Source organism: Tetrao urogallus (genome assembly GCF_951394365.1).
Source record: "Tetrao urogallus genome assembly, chromosome: 1".
NCBI lineage: Eukaryota > Metazoa > Chordata > Aves > Galliformes > Phasianidae > Tetrao > Tetrao urogallus.
The window spans coordinates 29,584,989-29,606,927 of record NC_136813.1 but is presented as its reverse complement, the minus strand read 5'-3'; the positions used below and the strand labels follow the sequence as shown (position 1 = coordinate 29,606,927).

Below are 21,939 nucleotides of genomic sequence, written 5' to 3'. Positions count from 1 at the left end.
AGATGGAGCATTTTGCAATTAGTGATATAGGACTAACGGCGACTGCCAACGACTGCATTTGAGGTAACACTTGGAAATCTTCAGTAGGATGAACCTTGATCCCAACAGGCAGCATTTTCAGGAAATCATAATGCATTGTCACATGCTGAGGCCTCCAGTACAGGAAAGGTGCGGAGCTGTTGGATACTGCCCAGAGGAGGGTCACAAAGATGATCAGAGGGCTGGAGCACCTACCTATGAAGTCTACACGGGCTCAGGGAGTTGGGCTTGTTCAGCCTAGAGGTTGTGAGACCTCATTGCAGCCTTCCAGTATTTAAAAGGGGATTATAAAGAGGAGGAGAATCAAATTTTTACTCTGGTAGATAGTGATAAGACAAGGGGGAATGGTTTTAAATTTCAACAGGGAAGGTTTAGATTGGGTGCAAGAGGAAAGTTCTTTATACGAGAGTGGTGAGGTGCTGGAACAGGCTGTCCAGAGAGGTTGTGGATGCCTGTCCCTGGAGGTGTTCAAGGACAGGTTGGACGGGGGCATGGGCAACATGGTCTAGTATTAGATATGGAGGTTGATGGCTCTGGCTGTGGCGAGAATGTTAGAACTTGATGCTCCTTGGGCTCCCTTCCAACCCAAGCCATTCTATGGTTCTACGATTCTATACACGGACATCAAGTAAGGTGCAACAAATACAGGCCGTGAGGACAAAAGGACACACATCCCCAGCCCTCCTCACCATCACCCGTCCAACTAACCGCCTGTTCTCAGTGAGGAGGGAGCCACCAGATTCGGGGGCGGGAGGCGGGTAATCCTCACGGTAACCCCGGGAGGCGACGACAAAGCCCGGAAGACCGAGCCACGTCGGTGACCGTTTCCCCCTCCCCCCACAAAACGCTGTGGTACCGCCCGCCCCCTCTCCGCCTTCGCGAGGCGGGGTCAGAGCTGAGCGGCGCGGGAGTGCGGCGCTTTGCCTTTCGCCTCCTCAGCTGCTTTGTCTCTCTGTACGGCCCGTAGCGCCGCCGTCACGCCCGCCATCATGGAGGGAGCCGGGGCTTCCTCTGAAGCGTTGCGCTACGCCGAGTACGCTAGGGGTCCTACGGGCGCCGGCAAGGGCCAAACCGAGCTTGACCGGAGACTGGTGAGCGCGCTGAGAGCCAGGCAGGCGGCGGGGCGGTACAGCAGCGAGCTCTGCCCTCATAGCGTTGTTCCCCCGGGGCCGGCATCCGCCACGGGCAGGGACGGCGGTGTTGGCCCCTCGCCCAAGGCCATGCCTGGTGGGATCGCAGTCTGTTCCCGTTTAACGCGGGGTTAAACGTGAGGTTCTGTCAGCCACGGGAAAGCTGAAGTTGTGTTTCCCTACCGTTGGGAGACGGGGGATGTCAAATCCTTCCATACTGCGTGAGTTCTATTAGAGCAGGCTCTAATTTCTGCTGGTTCTGTGGAAGTCTCAGCGAAAAAAGTCACTCTCTCCTGGCGGCTTGTCATCTGGGAGAAGCTGAGCGAGGACCAGCGTTGGGGTTCACAATTGGGGTTTTTCAGAGATTATGAGCAGCAGTAATTATGAGCCTCATAGCAAAAAGGGAAGGAAGTCCATCCATGAGGCTCCAGACGCTGTAGAGATACTGCATTCTTTTACATACAGCCATACCTGCTCATCTATGGTTAGTATGGGTAGAGATGTAGCATCTCTGTGGTGGTTAGAGACTACTGTCAAAAGATGGGAACATAAATTAATTTAAATGACTTCATCTCTTCTAAGTAATCTGACATGGGGCAGCTGCTGCTGGGTTCACAAGAAGACACTCCTGCAGCTCCCCAGCTACCCACAGGCTTGCTATGTAAGCCCAGTATACTTCATCTTGCTACAGAGTAACAGGATATGTTGCAGAGATGAAATGGGATAACAAACATCACCTTCAGGGCTGAAACAGCTCTGTTCCCAAACCGAATTTTGCTTTTAAGTTGTGCAGGATGATAACTATACTTGTTTTACTGAAGCAGTCAGAAGTTTGGAGTGACAGAAAAACAACAGTGAAAGCATAGAGTCCGTGAAGACAGCTGTAAGAATTCATTAATAATGAATACATATCCAGGAAGGCTGGTTGAATGCCTGGCATTAACACTTCTGCTAGTGAATCTACTGCTCTGGTAGAGTCCCCTGTGAAAAATTGTCAGAAACTTGTAAGTTTGTAGTAGTTTCGTATGAAAAACCAGAAAGTTACTATAAAATAAATGAAGTAAATAGACATGAAAATTGGGTGTGTATGGAGATGAGCTTTTAGCTGAAACTAGTTTTAATTTATTATTGGAAAATAAACTTCATAGGGAGGTGAGAATGGACAGAAAGCATTAAGTTATGAAATCAAATCTGTTGCAGGTAGTTTATAATATAATCCCAGTGCATCCAGCTCCGTATACAGCTAATTAGGTGGTTTGCTCTGAAACCTTCTAATAAACTCTGAAGCCTTTAGTACTGAAGCTACTCTTCTGGGGAATAGCAATCTTCTTGTAACTTCCATGCCAGATGCAGTCATTTATTTGAGGTTTAGAATGTTTAAATAAGGGAAAAAAGCCTTGGAAATAGTTCTGCATGCTTGGTTAATATCCTTGTGAGTTCTAATTTTTAGCAGCATACATACAGCTGTTTAAAAAACAAACATGTTTTTAAAACAAAGTTTCTAGTTAAGCATATTACATTTGTGCATTTACTTATTTCAGGTACATACATCCCTATTTTTACCTATTCACAATTAACCATGGACTACTAACAAACTGCTGTCCAGTCCATCAGAACAAATAATTGTTTTTCTACATGCTTTTTATTCCATTTCACTATAGCTGTCTGTGGCCCTAAAAAAGTATAGAGCCCTAGCAGTATATCTTAAAGCTAGTTATTAGGGAAGCAGAATACTTTCTGTTTGACCAAGGAGGGTGTTTCCACTGACTGCAGTAGAAGAACCAGAGTATAAAATCCAAATCTTGTGCAGGCAGGTATGTTTTAATGTCTATAAAGTTTGTTCTTGTAGCTTGTTGTTAGATGTAACAGTGTTGTGCTGAAATTTTAGAATTATGCATTTGAAATTGCCTTTTATATTTTTTAACTTCTTTTTTTCTACTTTATAGAAGAGAGTTGTAAAGCAGAGTGCTGTGGATTAGGAATATCTTACTCTTCCCAGTTTCTTCTGCTTAAAAAGATTAAGGCTACAGGAAACTTACATATTAAAGGATTAGTTCTTGGACCTCTCTATGAAGTGGTGTCTGGTGTGTACCTTTAGATATACTGTCTGTCAATATGCTTTATCTTCTTTTGTTTACCAAATACTCTGGTAAGTCTTGTGGATGTATTTCCTTACAGACATTTCTCTAAAGATGAAAAAACAAAACTTTGCAGATTTAGCAAAACTTAGTTTTACTGTTATCTGTATCTTAGAGGGTTTGTTAGTAAAACTGAACTTCATAATAAAAGACTGAGATCAGCAATAGCACAGGGTTGATGACTAACCTTTGGGAGCTGATTCACTGAATAAAGAAAGGGACAGATGTTACTTTTTAATCTTCTATTTCTTTATTTTCCCCTCTTGGATCTTAAGGAGTGTTTTCTTGTATAAACCTACATATTTAAAAAAATTTAAATCACCTTCCCCCTTCACCCTCCCTCCAAAAAAGTCAATTCTGCTATAGCTGAAGTCAGTGAGTGTCTATTAATATTTTGAGCCTTTGGATATGAAATAGCATGCATGTTAAAGCAGTGTGAGCCAAAAAAGCTCATGGTGGTAGATGTGAGAGCGAGTTGCTTTCCTTTCGTATTGATGAGAAGAGTGCCTGTAATTAAAGCTTTATGGTCGTAACAATAAAATTTGCTGCTGTATATTTTGAAGTTCCAGACTAACCTTGATTTCTCCTTCTAAATAATCATCTGAGTTAAGTGAGCGTGGAAAAGAAAACTGGGACAGACTGGACTTCACCATAAGTGAAGTTACCATTAGCTTAAAAAGAGACTCTGTGGTAGTAAAAGATGAACTGTGCAATCTTGGTTCTATTGATTTAAATTCAGTTTCACACCATATTCAGTATAACACTATAACAAACATTCAGGATGCTTTGAGGTGACAAGTTACCATTGTGGCTAATACACAGCAAGTGACTCTTTTCTAACCTGCTGCTAACATAAATAAGGGATGTTACTCTATTTTGATGTTTCTCAGCTTTTTGGATAGTTTTATCTCACTTGTAAACATGGGCAGTCTCTCATGGCTCTGTGGCTTGATCACCCCATCACGTTAACTACTTTTCTGCCTGGTCTTCGGATTGCTGCTGGTCCTGCTTAGCACTCCTATCCTAGAACTACTATAACACTTATGTTTTTTTTAAGTGCTGTTTTTCACTAGCTTTCCTGTAACTGCTTGTGCATTCCACTGAGGCTGAAATAATATAGCCCAGTGGACAAAGTGCTCAGGGAATCTACACTGCATACAGACCACTCTGCAAAAACATTTAAGCAGTTTCTGTGCAGAGCTGATGGAGTCCAAGTACCATTTATTAGCCTTACGTCAACGTTCTGCCTTTACCTGTGATGAGGTGTCTCTTACCAGTGGCAGTGTACCTTGTTGTAAACTGACAAGGTACTGAAGCTGACATAATCTACCTTTTGGTGGCAAGGCAAGAATAAATTTTGACAAGCACAGGCTAATAAATATTTTTTTTTTCAATATGATCTATTTCACACATTGTTGGGCTCTTAATTGACTGTAAACAGTAAAAGATTCTCACAGTCAGTCTGAATGAGTCAAGGAAAGTCTCTACTGCACGTAAATCCATTATCACAAGCCACAGAACAGAATAATATATAATTTCTTTAGAGTTTTGGTATTTCCAGAAGCATTGTGGCTGTTGGTGGTTAGTCTTTAAACAGAGGGATTAGAAGAATCTCATCAAGTTTTCGTATTTGAATACTGAGAGCCTGCGAAAACTGATCTGGGTGAAGAAGCAGAAAACTTTAATGAGGAGATGAACAGTGGGCTTCACTGTTTTATTTCCTTTACCATCTGAGGTAGCATACTTTTATTTTTCATGGCCTGAAGAGGAAGGGAAACTGTGCAACTGGAAGGAAGAATGGATATTAAACTACTGCATTATTTTTACATGCTTACATTCAGGCATGAATGCTAATATCAGGACTTCAGTCTATGATAAAATGGAATAGAGAGGTGACTTTAAAGCACCTCTGGGCAAAACTCCTTCAGTCTTAACTTTGGGGCTCCACTCCCAGCATGTGTAGAATTTCTTTGTTTTCTTTTTTTCGTACCAGAAGCCTCTCAGCAATTGCAATACTATGTTATGCTCGTGGTCAGCATAGCCCAAGTGTAGAATGGCCTGGGTTGAAAAGGCCCACAATGATCATCTGGTTTCAACCCCCTGCTATGTGCAGGGTCACCAACCACCAGACCAGGCTGCCCAGAGCCACATCCAGCCTGGCCTTGAATGCCTCCAGGGATGGGGCATCCACAACCTCCTTGGGCAACCTGTTCCAGTGCATCACCACCCTCTGAGTGAAAAACTTCATCCTACTATCTAACCTAAACCTCCCCTGTCTCAGTTTAAAACCATTCCTCATGGTCCTATCTCTATCTGCTGCTTCTTCTGTTCTGAGCTCAATGCTACAGGCAGCAGTGACTGTCACCTTCCTTCACAGCCAGACAGGAGCTGCTGGCTGTGGTGGAAATGCTGCCATTTTGCATAGCCACCTGAGTGCAGGAAAGATTGTTGACCTGTGCTCTAGCCCCTATGCAGCTCTTGAAAGCTTAAAAATCCCTATTTCTCAGCTCTTCCCTTACTCTGCCTGGGAATGAGATTGAGTACAAGAGTTTTAGCCACTGTAGCTACGTGACACTAAATCTACTTTTTGCGGCACATCAAAATTTGGGCATGCAGTTCTGCTCTCAGATTTGTTGGTAGAAAATCTGTAAATAACCTATTGGTTAAATTCAGAGCAGAAAGCCATTCAGAGGAGAATCAATCTGGTGATAAAAACGTTTTCACTGGTGTTTGTTTTGAAATCCAGTTAAACAGGCCTAATCTGATCTCTCTTGCTTCCTGGGGAGAAGTTCAAGGTGTTATTAAACTATCAGATATGGAGAGATACTACCATACACCAGACACTCAGGCTTGCAATGTTCTTCATCCTTGAATTCTGGAAATGGTTGAGAAATCGGTTCGGCTGCATATCATTTAGAGGCTTCTTGTTCAACATCTCAAGGAGATATTTCCTATGGTCCTTTGTAAGTTTCCAGACCTTCAGGGCGTTGCAGAGAAAAATATACCCACCCTATTTGGGATTTTTGAGTTAGCAGGAGTTAGGAGTTACTACTGAATCAGATGTTCAAATCTTTTTGTGGGTCTGGTTGCAAGACACTTAAAACAAATTTAAGACTTTTAGACCTACAGCAAATTTAAGCCAATAACGAAAACTGTCTGAAAACTGTCATACAAATATTTATACTGTAATTTAAGCATTCAGACAGTGGTTGACAATAAATAATGAGATTACCAGGCTCTGTGTCTGTCTGTGGCTTCCATGAGTCAAGGGATGAACAATGGAAGACACTAATGTTTGTGGCTGCAGCTGTGGGATGGGACTGTTTTGTTCCTCATGGTTTTGTGATAAACTAATACTTTCTTTTACGGTGAACGTTGTTTCAGATGGTGTTGAAATAGTCTTTGCATAAAAATTCCAGTAATCCTGAGCAGAGTCTGCCATGTGTTTTTTATTTCATACTGTGTGTTACTTTGTTAGTGTTTATTCACTGATTTGCTAATCCAACTTAAACCTGAAGCACTGGCATAGGTTAATGAGGCAGTGCTATAAGATTTGATGTAGCCTTTGGAAAAAAGATACATACTTTATATTTCATATAAATTATATATTAAATGTCCACAGCAGACATCAAAAATACTTACTGGTAAAGATGCATATATTCCAAATGAGAATGTGCAATTCATTCTGATTCCTATTTTCTTGCTTTAGGCCAGATCTATGATAGCAGTTGGACTCGGTGTGGCAACTGTTGCATTTGCAGGTAAGCTAAATTACCAGCTGACTGTGGATCCACTTACCTGCCTACTGCTGTTTCCAATGAGATTAATGAAGTTTTTATGAAAACCATTTGGGAAGTGGCTATTGTGGAGAATCATGTCCCTTTGTAGTTCCCATCACTTCAGAATCCTTGGTATGTTTTCCAAAATTCTTTTTCAAAAAGTCACTGCTAGAGAAACTTGTTTTGTGGGCAGCAGTGAAAAGGTTCTGTATGCTCTCTGTCTGCAAAATATAGTGTAAAAGGATTATGCTATATGATACACATATAAAAGGGTGTTGCAAGGTTGCAAGGTGAGGCCCTTTATTACAGAAGAGTACAGCAGGATCTAGTGCTGTGAAGGTGGTGCTTGACAAATTCAAACAGGGTGGAATGAAAGATTTTAGCAGTTACAGTTACACATCATATTAACCTGTGCCTGTAGTACCTTGTTTGTTCCCTGAACTCTGCATCTGGATTTGTTTTTCTGAACACAGGTCGTGGGCTTAATGTGATTTATATGCTGATTTATTCAGATGGGATAAGTGTGGTCTATTGTAGTTTTGAAACACACGAATCAATTTCCATTACTTTCAGGATGTAAACTCAGCCGTGCTCAGCTGTGTGCAAATGCACGCGCCAAGAATATATGCATATAGATACATCCTAATACAAAAAAAGTCAGCAGGTATTTTGTGAGTGCAGCTGTTTTATTTTAATTAGTGGAAGGAGAGGCAAGATACTTGGTGGTACACATCTATTAAGAAGGCAGTTCATATCTATATCCTCGTATAGAAACAGAAGACAGTAGAAGTAGAATTTCTTCTGCTGGTTAAGCTGAATTAGTAGTGACCACTAGCAATGAAATGGTAATTGTAAGCTTTAAGAAGGTGAGGTAATATGTTATTAATACATGACAGCTTTTCAGCAATGGTAGTCCAACAGGGGTTTTGACTTCTGTGTTAGCACAGACAGATGTAGATGGCTGCAATAACTTACAGAGATATCCTATATTTTAAGACTGAAAGCACGATGTTCTTTGAGTCAGGGAGAGCCATGTCTTATAAAAATGTTTTTTCCCATTATATTTAATAACAAATTACATTCCTAATGAATAATTAATCAAAACAAAAATTGAAGGGTTAGAACCTACAGGGAAAGCTACCAGTAACAGTACAAATTTTGATTCTTAAGTTGGTAGACCTTCTTTGTGCTTCAGAGAACAAAGTCTAATATAGATTCATGTACCCTTTCTTAGCTATAGATGTTCACTGCCATTTGAGAGTTGAATGTCTCTGAATCCCATAAGGTCTTCTCTTTGTAAGAAAATAAAATGTAGAATGTACAAAATATGTGATTGAGCGTACAACATTACATTAAGATACATGTAGTATGTAGATACATTTTTTTGGAAGACATAACCTTTGAATGTTATTTAATAAATGATGCATATCCAAAGCTAATGTTCTTATTGCACTTTATCTTAAAGTTCACAATGCTGATAACTTCATTTGTCATATTGAAATGCATTTAAATCTTATTTATTTTGTGCACAAACACAATGGATGTTTGCAGACCATGGCTATGTTTTTATATTATGTGCATTACCTCCCCACACACTCTCAGTATAAAGACTGAAAAATGTAAACCTCTGCAAGTTTGTCACAGGACTTCTACCCAGGGCTTCTGCTGGGCAGGATTCAAAACCAGACATTGAGGGAATATCTTGAAAAGCAGTAAAGTGCAAAGGTACCATACAGAAAATAAATGGAATGAGAAGGTGAACAGTGAAGAATAATTTTGTTTTATAACCCAAAATTCTTTCTGCTTCAAGCTAATGAACAGATGTCAGACATTTTGTGTATGTGTGTGTTTAAATGGCACTTATGGCTCCTTTGACTTCATTTTTTTCAGGTCGTTATGCATTCCACCTTTGGAAGCCATTGGGGCAGGCAATTACAGAGACAGCAAAAAAGATTTCAACTTCTGTAAGTTTGGCGGTTTCTTGATACCAGCTAAATCTATTTATATGTCAGATATTTAGAAGGAAGTCACTTTATGTTGAATATCACAAATGCCAGCTAGATTTAGTTTTTATTTTTTTTCCCTGGATTGGAGTACCCCTTACTCTGTATGTTCTGTCATTTATTTCATATATTTTTAAGATGATCTAATAAACTTCCAGGACGGGTTGCAAGAGGATAGAGGAGCTTGTTTTCTCTGTTTGCAACTCACATGTGAACAAGAAAACAAGCACTTCCATCTCTTTGCACATTGGTTGTCTTTTTCTTGGGGCAGTTCCAAACTTATTCTCAGTTGCAGTGTGTATGAGCCAGATATGGTGTTACAGAATCACAGGGATTGGAAGGGATGCCTGGAGATCATCTAGTACAACCTCGCTACTAAAGCAGGTTCCCTAGAGTGTTCCTGGATCAGTTTTCACTCCCTGTCCCTGTACTGCATTGCTACTGTGAGACCAACAGCAATTTTGTTTTTCCCTTTCTAAAATCAGTTTTGGAGAGGTTCCCATGTTGCCTGCCAATACAACAGGGGGGACTTTAGGTACTGTGAATTAAATTGTTTTTATGTGATGTGGATACAGTCTGACTTAAAGGCTTGAAGTAGCAAGCAATAAGGTATGTGTCTTCAGAGTAGAGAGTGCTTCAATCTTCATCTTCCCTCTCCAGAAGTTTTACTCCAACGCATCTATCCGTTTGTTAGATACAGGCTAAAGAATCTGAATTTAGACATTTGCATGTAAGAATTCAGGCACTGACTCTTTAACATATGGAAATATGACATACTACTGCATAGAGAGGTGTCTGTTTCTAGGAGACTGTACCCCTCTGAACCATTTTGCTGGCTGAGCCAGTCTCACTACAAGTCTGTTTTCCTTGATGACTTTCAAGGTACTGCAGAATTCACTAACAGGAGATTCTGAATTCTCAGTGTTCCTAGTCTGTGGAGCTGAATCTATTTCTGCCCTTATATCCTGCCTTAAAGCCCAGAGTTCTATGTTTCTCTCCAGCAGAATATTCTGTTACTGAACTTGAAAATACAGCGAACAGCAGAAGACATGAGATCTGCTAGATAGAGTAAAAACTTATTTTTGGTTTACCACTTCCTATATATATTTGTTAACTTTATATTTGTGAGGGTAATGACAATTTTTTATTTCTTCTACAATCAAAATTCACATTTACGACTCTTGTGTAATTCTCAGTGAAGGTTGTCTGTTCTGTAACTCTACGGGTCAACCTTCTTGGAATATGCTTTTTTCCCTTAGCAATCAGTTATTTCCTATTGGTCATTTGTCACTAAAACAATACAAAGTGAAAATTCTATATACCAAGATCCTGGGTAAGTATTTATTTTCCAGGCTTCTTTTGGCAGCATCACGTGATTTTGTTTGGGGGAATTTGAAGCTGCTTATATATAAACTGTGGGATAGCAGTTTCATCATGTCTCTTTACAATATAGTGTTCTCTAAACTGTGCTGACAGTGAAAATCAAGCAGTCAGTACTTCTGCTGATGTTTACTGGAGAAAGAATCATTTGTGACAGTCAGTGTCTGGGCTTAGTGCTACTTCACTGTAGTGCTTGAAGGTTCCTAACTTGGTCACTATATTTTTCAGTGCTTACTTTAGCTTTCCAGAATCAAACTCTATCCCTTATCACACCCTTTTTAGGAAGACTGTGAAGCGAGCTGCCTGTTTAAAAGCTAACTGGTTCTCTCTGTAAGCTCCTACTCTCTCTTCCTGTTGGCAGTAACTTTTTTTTTCTTCCTTGCTTTCAGCTCTTGTTAGTTGCAGTTTCACAGTGTGATGCTGTTTATCCTTTCCTCCTGCTCACTAATAAATTACTTACATGCGGTCAAGTTGAGCAATTATGAAGTGAACATTTAAAATGTCTACTTGTTGGATCTTGAGTATCTGACACTATTTACTTAGCTAAATAACTAACATGCACAGTCAACAGTTATATCCAAAAACAGCAAATAAGAGCAAGTAAGTAACATTTTGCTCTGCATTCCTACTTCTCATTCAGTTTTAACTTAACGCCTGTTAAATTTATAGACTTCTTAATGATGAAGAATAAATGCTGCTGTAACTTAGTCATTATGCTGTTGATTGTTGGAGAAATACTTCTTTTTTAAATTAGTTTTATCTTGAACCCGATTTTGTTACTGGTATCACTAACTCCAGTTTTGGTTCTCTGTGTAGTTACATAGTCACAGCAGTCATTTGTTTTTTCTCCTCAGACAGACCTTAATGCTGTCATTCATAACACTAATTTCTTACTTCCTAGTTTTTATTCCCCCTTTTATGTTAATAGCTATACCTTTCTTTATTGAATCAATGGTATTTAGAATTTAGACACAACAGTTCTAGGCAAAACTGTTAAAAACTCCAAATTCAACAGTCCTGAAAATTCCAAGTTCCAGAAGAAAGGCTCTCTTTAATGCTTTGCTGGAGACGTTTGTACTCAGTTTTTGTTATTTGATCTGTTTCTGCTCAGATGCACAGATCTCTAAATTAAGAGCTAACAGTTGCAATCATCTCTTATAGTATCTAGTCCATCTTACTTTTTTTTTTTTCTCCAAGTGAAGTTAAGGAAGTTAAAGTTGATATCAGCAAGTTTTACTATTACATGATAGCACAGCTTCTAAATAGGTGTTTTGTCGTGTCTTCCATTTTGTGTGTACATGCATTTGTTTTTTTCTTCCAGCGTTGTTTACCTTCTTGAGTTGATTATGTCAGTAGTGAAACAACACACAGGTTATCAGAAGCAAATACCACTTCATGTAAGATGACGTGATGTCTGGTTTCAGTTGCGAATATCACTTATCTTGCATGGAAACAGTCACTCCTCTGCTGTACTGTGCCATAAAAAGTATCGTGAAGATGTCAGGATTTTCTTAGCTGACTGCCTAATGCTAAAATTTGCAAGAATGAATGCACATCTGAGCAAGTCCAGACATTTTCTGTTTCCCCCTTAACCTTTAAATAGCAGTATTTGCTTACATAAGTTGCTAAACAGTGACAGCATACACGGAAATGAGGCAAATTAAATGGTAGCTCCCCTGCCCCTCTGCAATGGCAAGAAGAAATGCAGAGCTCATTCTAATGATTTTTCCAGTACAAAAATTCTTTGCAATAGCCAGAGTTAAATAATAGTGTCTGGAACTGTGTGCAAATCAGGAAGTTGTAGCAGAAGAGTATCTGAGTGTAGTTTCTTTTCACTGCAGTCATTACTAGAAATTAAGTCATGTTTTTCTCAATTTTAATTTGAATAGCATGGAAAAGTTGCTTTATTTTGGACCTAGAAATTTGCTGAGATATTTCCTAAAATGAAGACTTGATGTTTCTTCCCCCTATTCTAACCAAGGGGAGCAATGACTTTACATCTAAATTATTTTTGCTTTAAATTCTGTTGAAGATCAAGATCTTAATGTAAGAAATCCATTATCCTTATCCTGTGCTTCACTTCTGAGAAGAAAATGTTTTTTGTTGACCACTTCCTCTGGCTGATTTTGAAAGTTCGTATTTGTTTATTTGCCAAAGGACATAAAAAAAACATAATTTCTTATTTCATTCCTCTTGAAAGCGAACCGAATGAAAGCTTCCTGAAGTTAGAACAATTTCAAGGACGAGTGCTTTACAAACATGAAAGAGTATTTCTGAATTTAAGCCTATAGCCATTCTTCCTTATTCCGTGATATCAAATGAGCTATTTAAGTGATATCTACCAAGAACAGAGAGGAACTTTGTTAAGAGAGAATTCAAATATTGTTCTTCTCTACATGAAGAGGGAACCAAGAGTGTCCTCTTATTTTTAGAGCTGTGTGCTGTGCATGAAGAGCAGAGAGGAATTAACCTTTTCAGAAATCTATTTAAGATTCTTGGAAGAAGTTCTGGGAAACACTTCACGAGGCATTTAGGCGTCCTTTTCTCTCCTGGTTGTAGTAATTGTTGAGTGTCCTTGCAAATTTCTGGGCAGTTTTACCTCTTCAAGGACATTACCTGGTGGCCATTTAATCACCAAATTGTTTCCTCTTGGAGGACTGGAGAAACCATTTTCGTTCCCTGAGTATTCCATGCTCTAGCCTATGCTGTTACTGAGTACTATTACAGATGTGCTTTGTTTTACTCTGCAACTGTAGCAGTAGTTCCCCAACAGATTTTTGTTGTAGGTGCAATGTGTTTGCAGTCAGATCAGTTTTGACGGTAGCTGAATTATTACAGAGATGATTATCTCATGTATGATTTGCAGGGGTGAAAAGAAGAAAAATAAGATTTGCTTCAGACCGTAGCAAACGACAACAAATCTCCTGGGAATTGCTGCCTTCAGAGACATTCTGTATTGGTAGCAACTCCTGATCATTTCTGAAGTACGCTTTTGGGTGAATGTTGTTCCTGACCTTAAGCACTTTGCTTCGGCATCATAGACAGACCCTTGTAAATGCTTTAATGCTTTTGATATTACTTGAGTTTGTGCAAATGCAATGCAAAATTCTCACTGGATATGAATGGATATATTTAGTAGCTAGTGAGAAAAGTATTTTATTAAGGGCCATGCACACTTTTGCTTGGGGGTGAAAGGAACATTTAAAAATAATCTCAACTCTTCTCAGACTAGACTTTCTTATGATGGCTTATTTTTCCTCTACCAATGTTTGCATTGAGAAAAAAACTTCCATCTTGTTCAGTAATTTCTGTGTGCCAGTTCCCAAAGGCTACATTTTGGAGCTACATCTGTTGCCACTGGAAATTTTGCATCTTAGACTATTATTAGGCAGTAGCAATGGACTACTCCCTTATTCTTCTCTAAGAAAGGTTTGCATTTAGGAGATCGTTGCTAACCATTAAAAATTGTTCATTAACTTTATTTTATTTTATTTTTTAATTTAAAGATGTATTTATAATTGGCAAATACACTTTCAGCCTAATCTCTGGTCTCTATTCTTCCTTTCCTCTTCAAACAGTGACTAAAGTCACCACTTGCTAATTCTTGGGTGCCAGAACATAATCACTCTTGCCATTTTCCATTTCAGTGCCACCAAAGCTGTTTTTAACAACTTTTTCCCTTTCTCTTCCCTGCCCTCACGAACACGTACAGTGCATCACTTTATACTAGCATGTACTTTGATTCTGGACTGTGTTGCCTGAAGGCAGGATTTTAATGATTGTAGCTATTAATACCTCCGATTAGCACGAGAAGATTGTAAAAACACACATAGCTATTTTTAAGTTGGCTTTTGTATGTGTTAACACCCAGGAGAAGTCCTTTCATATTATCTGTTTTCTACCCATTCCATGTCTTCAAAGTTATAGATGAATGTTAGGCTCTCAGTGGGGTGGAATAAATATGATTTAGGTCATGGCACCTCGTACATGAAACTAATTATTGCTTGTTTTGCCTTTTTTCTTTCTAGAGTCTTTCATTATACTATAAAGGAGGATTTGAGCAGAAAATGAGTAGGCGTGAAGCAAGTCTTATTTTAGGTGTAAGGTAAGTGTGCTGCATTAATATGGTTTTGTTTGGTGAGTATGGAATGAAGAAAATGCATATTGCAAGAACGTAGAATACTCCAGCCAAAATCTTTCTTTTTTTCTTTCCAAAGGCTTGTAATGGCTTATAAACCATTTTAATATTCTGCTTAAGCTAGAAAGCAAACAATAAAATACTAATAAAACATGTGACTCGTGTTTGGCTTGAAGGTTTGGTAACATACTGCAGTGGAGAATTGGTGCTCTTAAAATAGTCAGAATAGCACATACTGTGCTAATTAGTGCAATCACATGGCTTGGTTTCCAATAAAAACCTTGAAATGAGCAATATTGTAGATTATATTGATGAAGAAGGAAAACAGATCAATTTTGCTTTTTTTTTTTTTTTTTTTTCATACAGTGCATTTTTTCCTTTCTATACTCTTTGATTTGTATGGATTAAAAGAGCTGCAGCGTATTCCAAGCATAAATACATTGAGAGACTTGTCATTTAGATTGGGTATAGGAAATTATTTCCAAGCTGCAGAATCAATAGATTTTTGAGTAGAAATTTTTCAGAAACATGGATGGCCAACAGTAGCACATGTCATAGTGTTTTCTGTAAAACAAATGGTGAGTTTGAGGGCTCTCCAGCTGAGAAGAGCGGATCTGACCTGAGGTGGTGGATTTTCTGATTTAGATTAGTTCTTAATTTTAAGATGAGGAAAAAATAAGGAGGATGGTTTGAATTCTCTCCGGAAGTTAGGTGGTGAAAACCGGGGCTTAGAAATAGCAGCCAAACAAGATTATGTTTGCTTCTGACATAATGGAAATATGCAGATGTGGCATTCATTTTAAGAATCTGTAAAATAAATGATAACATTTTCACAGAATCACAGAATTGTAGGGGTTGGAAGGGACCTCTAGAGATCATCGAGGCCAACCCCACTGCCAAAGCAGGTTCCCTACACCAGGTCGCACATATTTTCTTCAAATATGTCATGCTTGCACATAGAACAGCAGATTTGTAGGAATGTTATACAGAAATTTATCCTCGGACCTATGAGTTTGATATTAATATTTTCACTTACTTTGGAAGGGCACATTCTGTGATGTTCCAGAGTAGCACACTGCAGCTCATTAAAGTGTGTTTACAGCTTACTCTGAACACTCTCATGTACATGTCTGAAATTTCCTCATATCTGTAATCAGTCTCCTGTTAATTTTTTGTCTTAATAGCTTGAGTCTGAACAGTGACACTGCTTGATGTGTTTGGGCTCAGTCTTTCAATTAGCATTCATAATCAGATACAACTAAAGTCCTTAATGTTTGAAGGATTGAGCCTTTAATTGTGTAGCTGCGTGGCTAATATCTTTATGGGAAGTTCTCACACTGCTTGAAAAGAACTCTTACTGGCCAATTTTAACTCAGTTTACTATAGTGTATGTGTAGAAGGGCCTCCCAAAAAACCCAAGAGTGTTAAAAGTGTTATGAAAGCTGCCAGGCTCCAGAACTAGGTTGTCTAGAGATTGATCTTATTATTCTATCCTTTGTTGTCTTGTCATCACCTCCAAGTCATACTAAATTTTTAAGCAGAGGCTTTATTCATTATTTCAGGTGTATGTATGGACGCTCTGTAAGTAAAAACCATGAGACATGATAAAGGTGAACCTTTGAATGGGGCCCTGGGCAACTCGATTTAGTACCTGATGTAGTGGATAGCAACCCTGTGTGCAACAGGGGTACTGGAACTTGATGATCCTTGAGATTCCTTCCAACCCAAGCCATTCTGTGATCCTCTGATGATATAATGGTGGCTTTTTAATGTCAAGTACGTTGACTTTTTACATATTCCAGATGTTCTTCTGTAATAACCATATTCAAAAATTGCAAGGGTTTTGGCAGAAACATGCATGTATATTGTTTGCATTTATCTTTGGAAAAGGTGTCCAAAGCTAAAGAGCGCGGTACTAAAAATGTTAACAAATCATAGAATCATAGAATGGTTTGGGTTGAAAGGCGCCTCCAACCCCCTGCTGTAGGCAGGAACACCTCCCTTCAGACCAGGTTGCTCAAAGCCCCATCCAGCCTGGCCTTGAATGCTTCCAGGGAGGGGGCATCCACAGCCTCACTGGGCAACCTGTTCCGGTGTCTCACCACCCTCACAGTAAAGAATTTCTTTCTAATAATTAGTCTAAATCTATTCTCTTCCAAATCTTAAGTTTTATTCTGTGAAGAACAGGTTGCTGAAATTCAATACAACCTGCAATAATTTTAACAACTGCACGTTCAGTAGGAGGAAGTGTTGGTACGAAATATGGGGGAGTGTCTGAGATAACATGGGAAGTGAAAATATTAAGTTTTTTTCCTAAACCTAAACCAAAAATGTTTTACAGTAGCAAAATACAGATGTGCTAAGAATAATGGTTTACTACTATGAAATTGCTAATGCTAAATTTCTGAAGGGTGTGATAACTCTCCTCACAAGCCAGGTTCCAAGCCCCTCACTGTGGCTTTTGATGAGCCTGCTCCCCACCACCATGGTCCCTTCCAGCCTCACCAACATTCCTCTGACTGAAGGGTCTGTCATTTGTGGAAATGGTCAATGCATCTGAAGGCAGGGCTGATGTTCAGAAGGAGCTGGGCAGCCTCTAAGAAGAGGCTGACAGAAGCCCATTAGCAAGGACACAGATGGCTCAGGTTGTGAGGTTGTACCAGTTCAACAAGAGCATGATTTTGACATGAAGGTATTTTTTTATGATGCCATTTAAGGTTTTAAAGAGCAGTCTTTAGAGCCAGATGAGCAGTATGTCATTAACTAATCAAAATTATATAAAATAGAATCTTTGCAGTTGCTTGTTAGGACAAAACTGCACGATTTTCCATAATAGGCAGCTGCAACTTTTCCAGGTAAATGTTGCCCATCTGAATTTCGAAGTAATGCTGTATTATATTCAGGTTTTATTGTTACAATGAGAAAATACTATTAAACAACTGATTTACAAATAAAAATATGGGTATATTTTATTTCTAGCTATCTGATAATAAATCATTTTTTATAGTTTATAGTTCAAAGCTTCTGGTTAATTCTTACCTTGTTCAATTGAAATGTTCTTTCTTTGCAGGTTTTTACATTTTTTGAAATGTTCTATGAAGTATTTCTGTAACATACCCTCATTTCCCTGTGATAGTGAAATAATTAGGGGTTGTTTACTGTGGGAGTTAGGCTGATATCTTGCATTCAAACTCTACCTACAGAAAAATTAAGTGAGTAATTTCTGATGAAGAAGTGGAAAACACTGTTTCATTTCTGTGTGCTAACAAATTACAAAAAAAACCAAGTCATTCCAACTGTCCTTTTGCATACCAGAGCCTACTGTGCCGGTATGTTGCATCCATAAGTGGTTATTTGTCTGGTAAGGTACATATTTAATTTAGTTGGAGTACATATTTTATGTATCTGTCATTGAAGGAAACAACATTATGTAGCTCATGTAAATCAACATGTCCCTGAATGCAACACGTTGAACAGCTTTGCAAAAAATAACAGATAGTTGTTTTTTTCCTAGGCTCCAACAGAAAGTATTTATAGCAACTATAAAAATATTTACAGTAGAACAAAATATGATAATATTAAATATTTGATGTTTTGTCATTGGTCGTATAAATACCTGTTTTCTGGGAGCAAAGATGTATTTTCTGCATTTGATGATAAGAATACCAACCATCTGTATTGCGGAGCTCTTTTTTTCCTCCAAATTATGTATTTTAAATGGCTGTGGGTTTATTGAGTTTGAAGAAAAAAGAAACAAATCAACAGGGACGGAAGGATGTTTGCACGTGTCAAATACAAAGGCTTTTTAAAAATGTCCTCGGTGTGACTTACATCCCTTTGTTGGTATTGCTTCCTCAAAGATGCAGTTTTATGTTTTGTCCACAAGATGGGGAAAATCTCAAGTTTTAATTATTTTTGAAGCCAGTATAAACCGCTAATTTATAGCCTGAATGCAGTGGAATTTATGGTAAGCACTTCAATTTATTTTTGCAGTCCATCTGCTGACAAGGCCAAAATCAGAGCAGCCCATAGAAGAATCATGATCCTGAATCATCCTGATAAAGGTAAATATTTATTTATTTATTTGTTCTAATCAAAGCTGGAAAGGAAGAGCCCTAAATGAGATCCTTTCAGTTTACTGATTATATAAATAACCGTGCTGTGTGAAGTTTATTTATAGACTTAAGCTTCTGTGCATCAGATAAAGCAGACTGATTTCCAGGCTTTATGAACCACAGCTTTAACCGGTTTCTTTAAGGTTTTCTTAAGGTGCTGCTTCAGGTAGGACTACCAGTGGTCCACACACATAGGAAAAACAAAACAAACAAACAAAAACCCAAAAACCAACTTCCTCCAAAGTACGAAAAAAATGAGCTGTAATATTTTTCTTAAAGTCCCGTTCCTGTTTTGAAATGAGACGGACCACTCACATGGAGGAAGGTAACTTTCTGTGGGAAAATGTTCTGCATAATTTTGGATTTCCTTGAATTCACTTGGAAAAAAAATGTAAAGCTGGGCACTGTTGCTTTACTTGTGAGGTTTTTTAATGTAAATTTGTCTTATAGAAAGGCTATTATTATAACTTTAACTACACTACAGCTGCTTGAGAAAGAAAGCCCATATGTTCATTGCTGTTTCTACTTTAAAATAACAGATGGTGAAGAGTTACGCTGTATTTCAGAAGTCAAAAGGCAAAATCATGGGGTTTTTGCATCTTTTTGAGAGAATTACAGGGTTCCCTGCTTCTACCCCATCTTAAAAGAATGGAAAAAGTAACTGACCACTGGCTGGGTGAAGTGTTTAGTCGATGCTTTTTTACTGTCTTTACCACTTGGGTTTAATTCTAAAGTTTTCCTGCTTATTTGATGTCACACTTCTGTTTTTTACACTTTTGTAATAATAGAAGTTACACACACATATATTAAAATATATGCAGATTTTTCTGGTTTATTATTATGGCCAGAGACCTCTTAACCACTAGAGTATCTAAGAGGTCACAAGTTTTCTGTAATGAATTTCAAAGTTTTCTTGTAGCAGCCATTGGAGACTTGAGCCAGAGTCGTGAATTTCCACGTGGATGTTGAGTTGCCCCTAGAAAAAGCAGTTCCTCTTACGAAGATCATTTTAGGGGCCAGTTCTTACAGCTTAATGCACCTGCAGCTAGGCACAGTGTAGTTTTTGATGATGTAGTGAGCCCTCCTGTGTGCTATTAAGATGGAGCATTTTCTCTGCAGGAGCACCAGGTGAAGGGATTTGTGCCTCCATGCTGCCCCTGCAGCTCTTCTGTCATGGCCAAAGAGAGAAGTGTTGTCTAATGTCCTCTAATGTAAGCTGCAGAGTTAAGACCTAGAACAATCTTGAACATGTGGCATTGCAGAGAGATTTGCTTGGTTATGTTTTCAACTTCATTTCTTCTGGCTCTGGTAGCACAGATGTGCTTTTAAAAGCAATATCCAACATTAGAATGTAATTCTACCAGCTGGTGTTGGTAGAAGAAAGATCAATAAATACAGATTTGAAAAGTTACTCGTATTACCTGAGATTCAAAACAATGAAGAAACCGTGATTAGAAATAAATCACTAATAGAAGTTTGCATAAGAACATCCCTGGTGAGCAGTACTAAAATGGTTGCTCATTAACCTTTGCACAGTTCAGTTTAAAAGTGTTTTTATATTGATATACTGTATGTTATTTTTTATATGTATTATTTATTCTGTGAAAGAATGCTTGCTAACAGAAACAGAGGAAGAGATGAGCCTTTTGGACTTGCTTTAATTATAAACAAACACTTAGGCAATCATGAGATTGAATTTTCTCTCATTGGAGGGCTGCAAAATTAATATGGCACTTGAGGGTGTTTCAGGATGTGAACATAGTAAAAACACTTCTCACTGAATTGAATTTACTTTAAGATCCACTCTAGTAAAGTAGAAACTGAAGGCAAAGTTGAAAATTACTTGGGATACATAGTTTATTGCAGCTTATAGTCCTTACTGTTTTATCTTCTTGTCAGGGTTTTGAAAGAAGCAGTACTCAGTGTAGTAGACAATTTTCTGTCCTTGCCCTGCCTCACTTTCCTCACATGTCTTTGCTATTAGGACTGCATTCAAGCAAAACAGAGCACGAACAAGACAGCTGAACTCTGTTATTTTTTTCCAGCTGTTTTATTAGGCAATGAACTGACTTTAGAATGATTTGGATTCCTGCAAAAGTGACCTGAAGAAGTCTTTGTGTTTACGAGTGTTTAGTGCTAGTTCTTCTGTGTGTCTTCTATCACTGTCTTCTCTGATGAATGAAGAGTTATGATTGAGCAGCCCCCTTGGAAAAGGCTGGTTAGTGTGCTGAGTAGTATTGCTGGAATCACGTTTTTATGTAAAAAAGAAATGAAGATATATAGGTGCATTCCTGTAAGTGCTAAGCTACTGATACAGACCTTGTAATGTTGTTGTCAGTGACTGCAGGCAGATGGTTGGCACTCAAGGGGAGAGTTAAAAAACAAACACAAAAAGACCACTGAACTGTAATCAAATTGTTAGATGGAGCGTAAAGCAATGACAGTGTTCAGGACTAGAAGTTAGAAGGCGTACCATGTTTAAATAGCTTTAATGTGACAGTTTCTGCCTGGTAATTCTGGATGTCTAGAGGAGGAGAGGCTTGGAGTATGCGTGCACATGCTTGATGATTTTGTCAAAATTATTTATAAAATGTTGCCTCTTAGTTTTTGAGGTGGGTTGACATAATAGCTATCAGCTTTAGATGAGTGTTTGAGACAGCTGACCTTGCATACGTTTGCAGTAATGCTGCAGTACAAATCTAAATCACACCAGTGTGAAATGCTTTTAGATCTCAGACTTCTTTCCAAGACAAACTGCTTAGTTTTATCCTTAAGCAACTTCAGTTTTGTTTACATTCTTCATGCTACCTTATCAATTAGTTTGCTTTGTGTCATTGCCATATTTTAATCTTCTGTATGAAAAACATCTGTTTAGGAAGGAAAAGCTAATAAAAGTGAATGATAAAGGGATGCTGTAAGTGAAGTTGTTTGGTGCTCTGCAAAAACATGTAAATGGTATTTCTCTGCCTTTTTTCTTCCCAGGTGGATCACCTTACTTAGCAACAAAAATAAACGAAGCAAAAGACTTGCTGGAATCCAGTACCAAAAATTGAAATCCTAAGACTTGCGTCGCAGAAAAACAAAATAAAAAAAAAACCAGCAGAAAGCGCACACAAAAACACCCCACTTCTTATGCATCTTTCTCTGGAAGGTTCAACAATACAGTGTGCAAGAGCTTTCATATGTACTTGTTCTGCACAGTTGGTTAACAGTGCAC

General features: G+C 38.5%; 1 protein-coding gene across 1 annotated transcript; it reads left to right on the top strand.

Annotated features, from left to right (window-relative positions):
• Positions 1-1,028: 1,028 nt before the first annotated feature.
• Positions 1,029-21,775, top strand: DNAJC15 (DnaJ heat shock protein family (Hsp40) member C15; the record flags this gene model as incomplete). Its single annotated transcript, XM_079549451.1, has 6 exons — positions 1,029-1,130; positions 7,017-7,068; positions 8,977-9,050; positions 14,498-14,574; positions 18,601-18,671; positions 21,705-21,775. 6 exons carry the CDS (start codon positions 1,029-1,031, stop codon positions 21,773-21,775), a joined length of 447 nt encoding a protein of 148 aa, XP_079405577.1.
• Between the last annotated feature and the right edge of the window lie 164 nt (positions 21,776-21,939).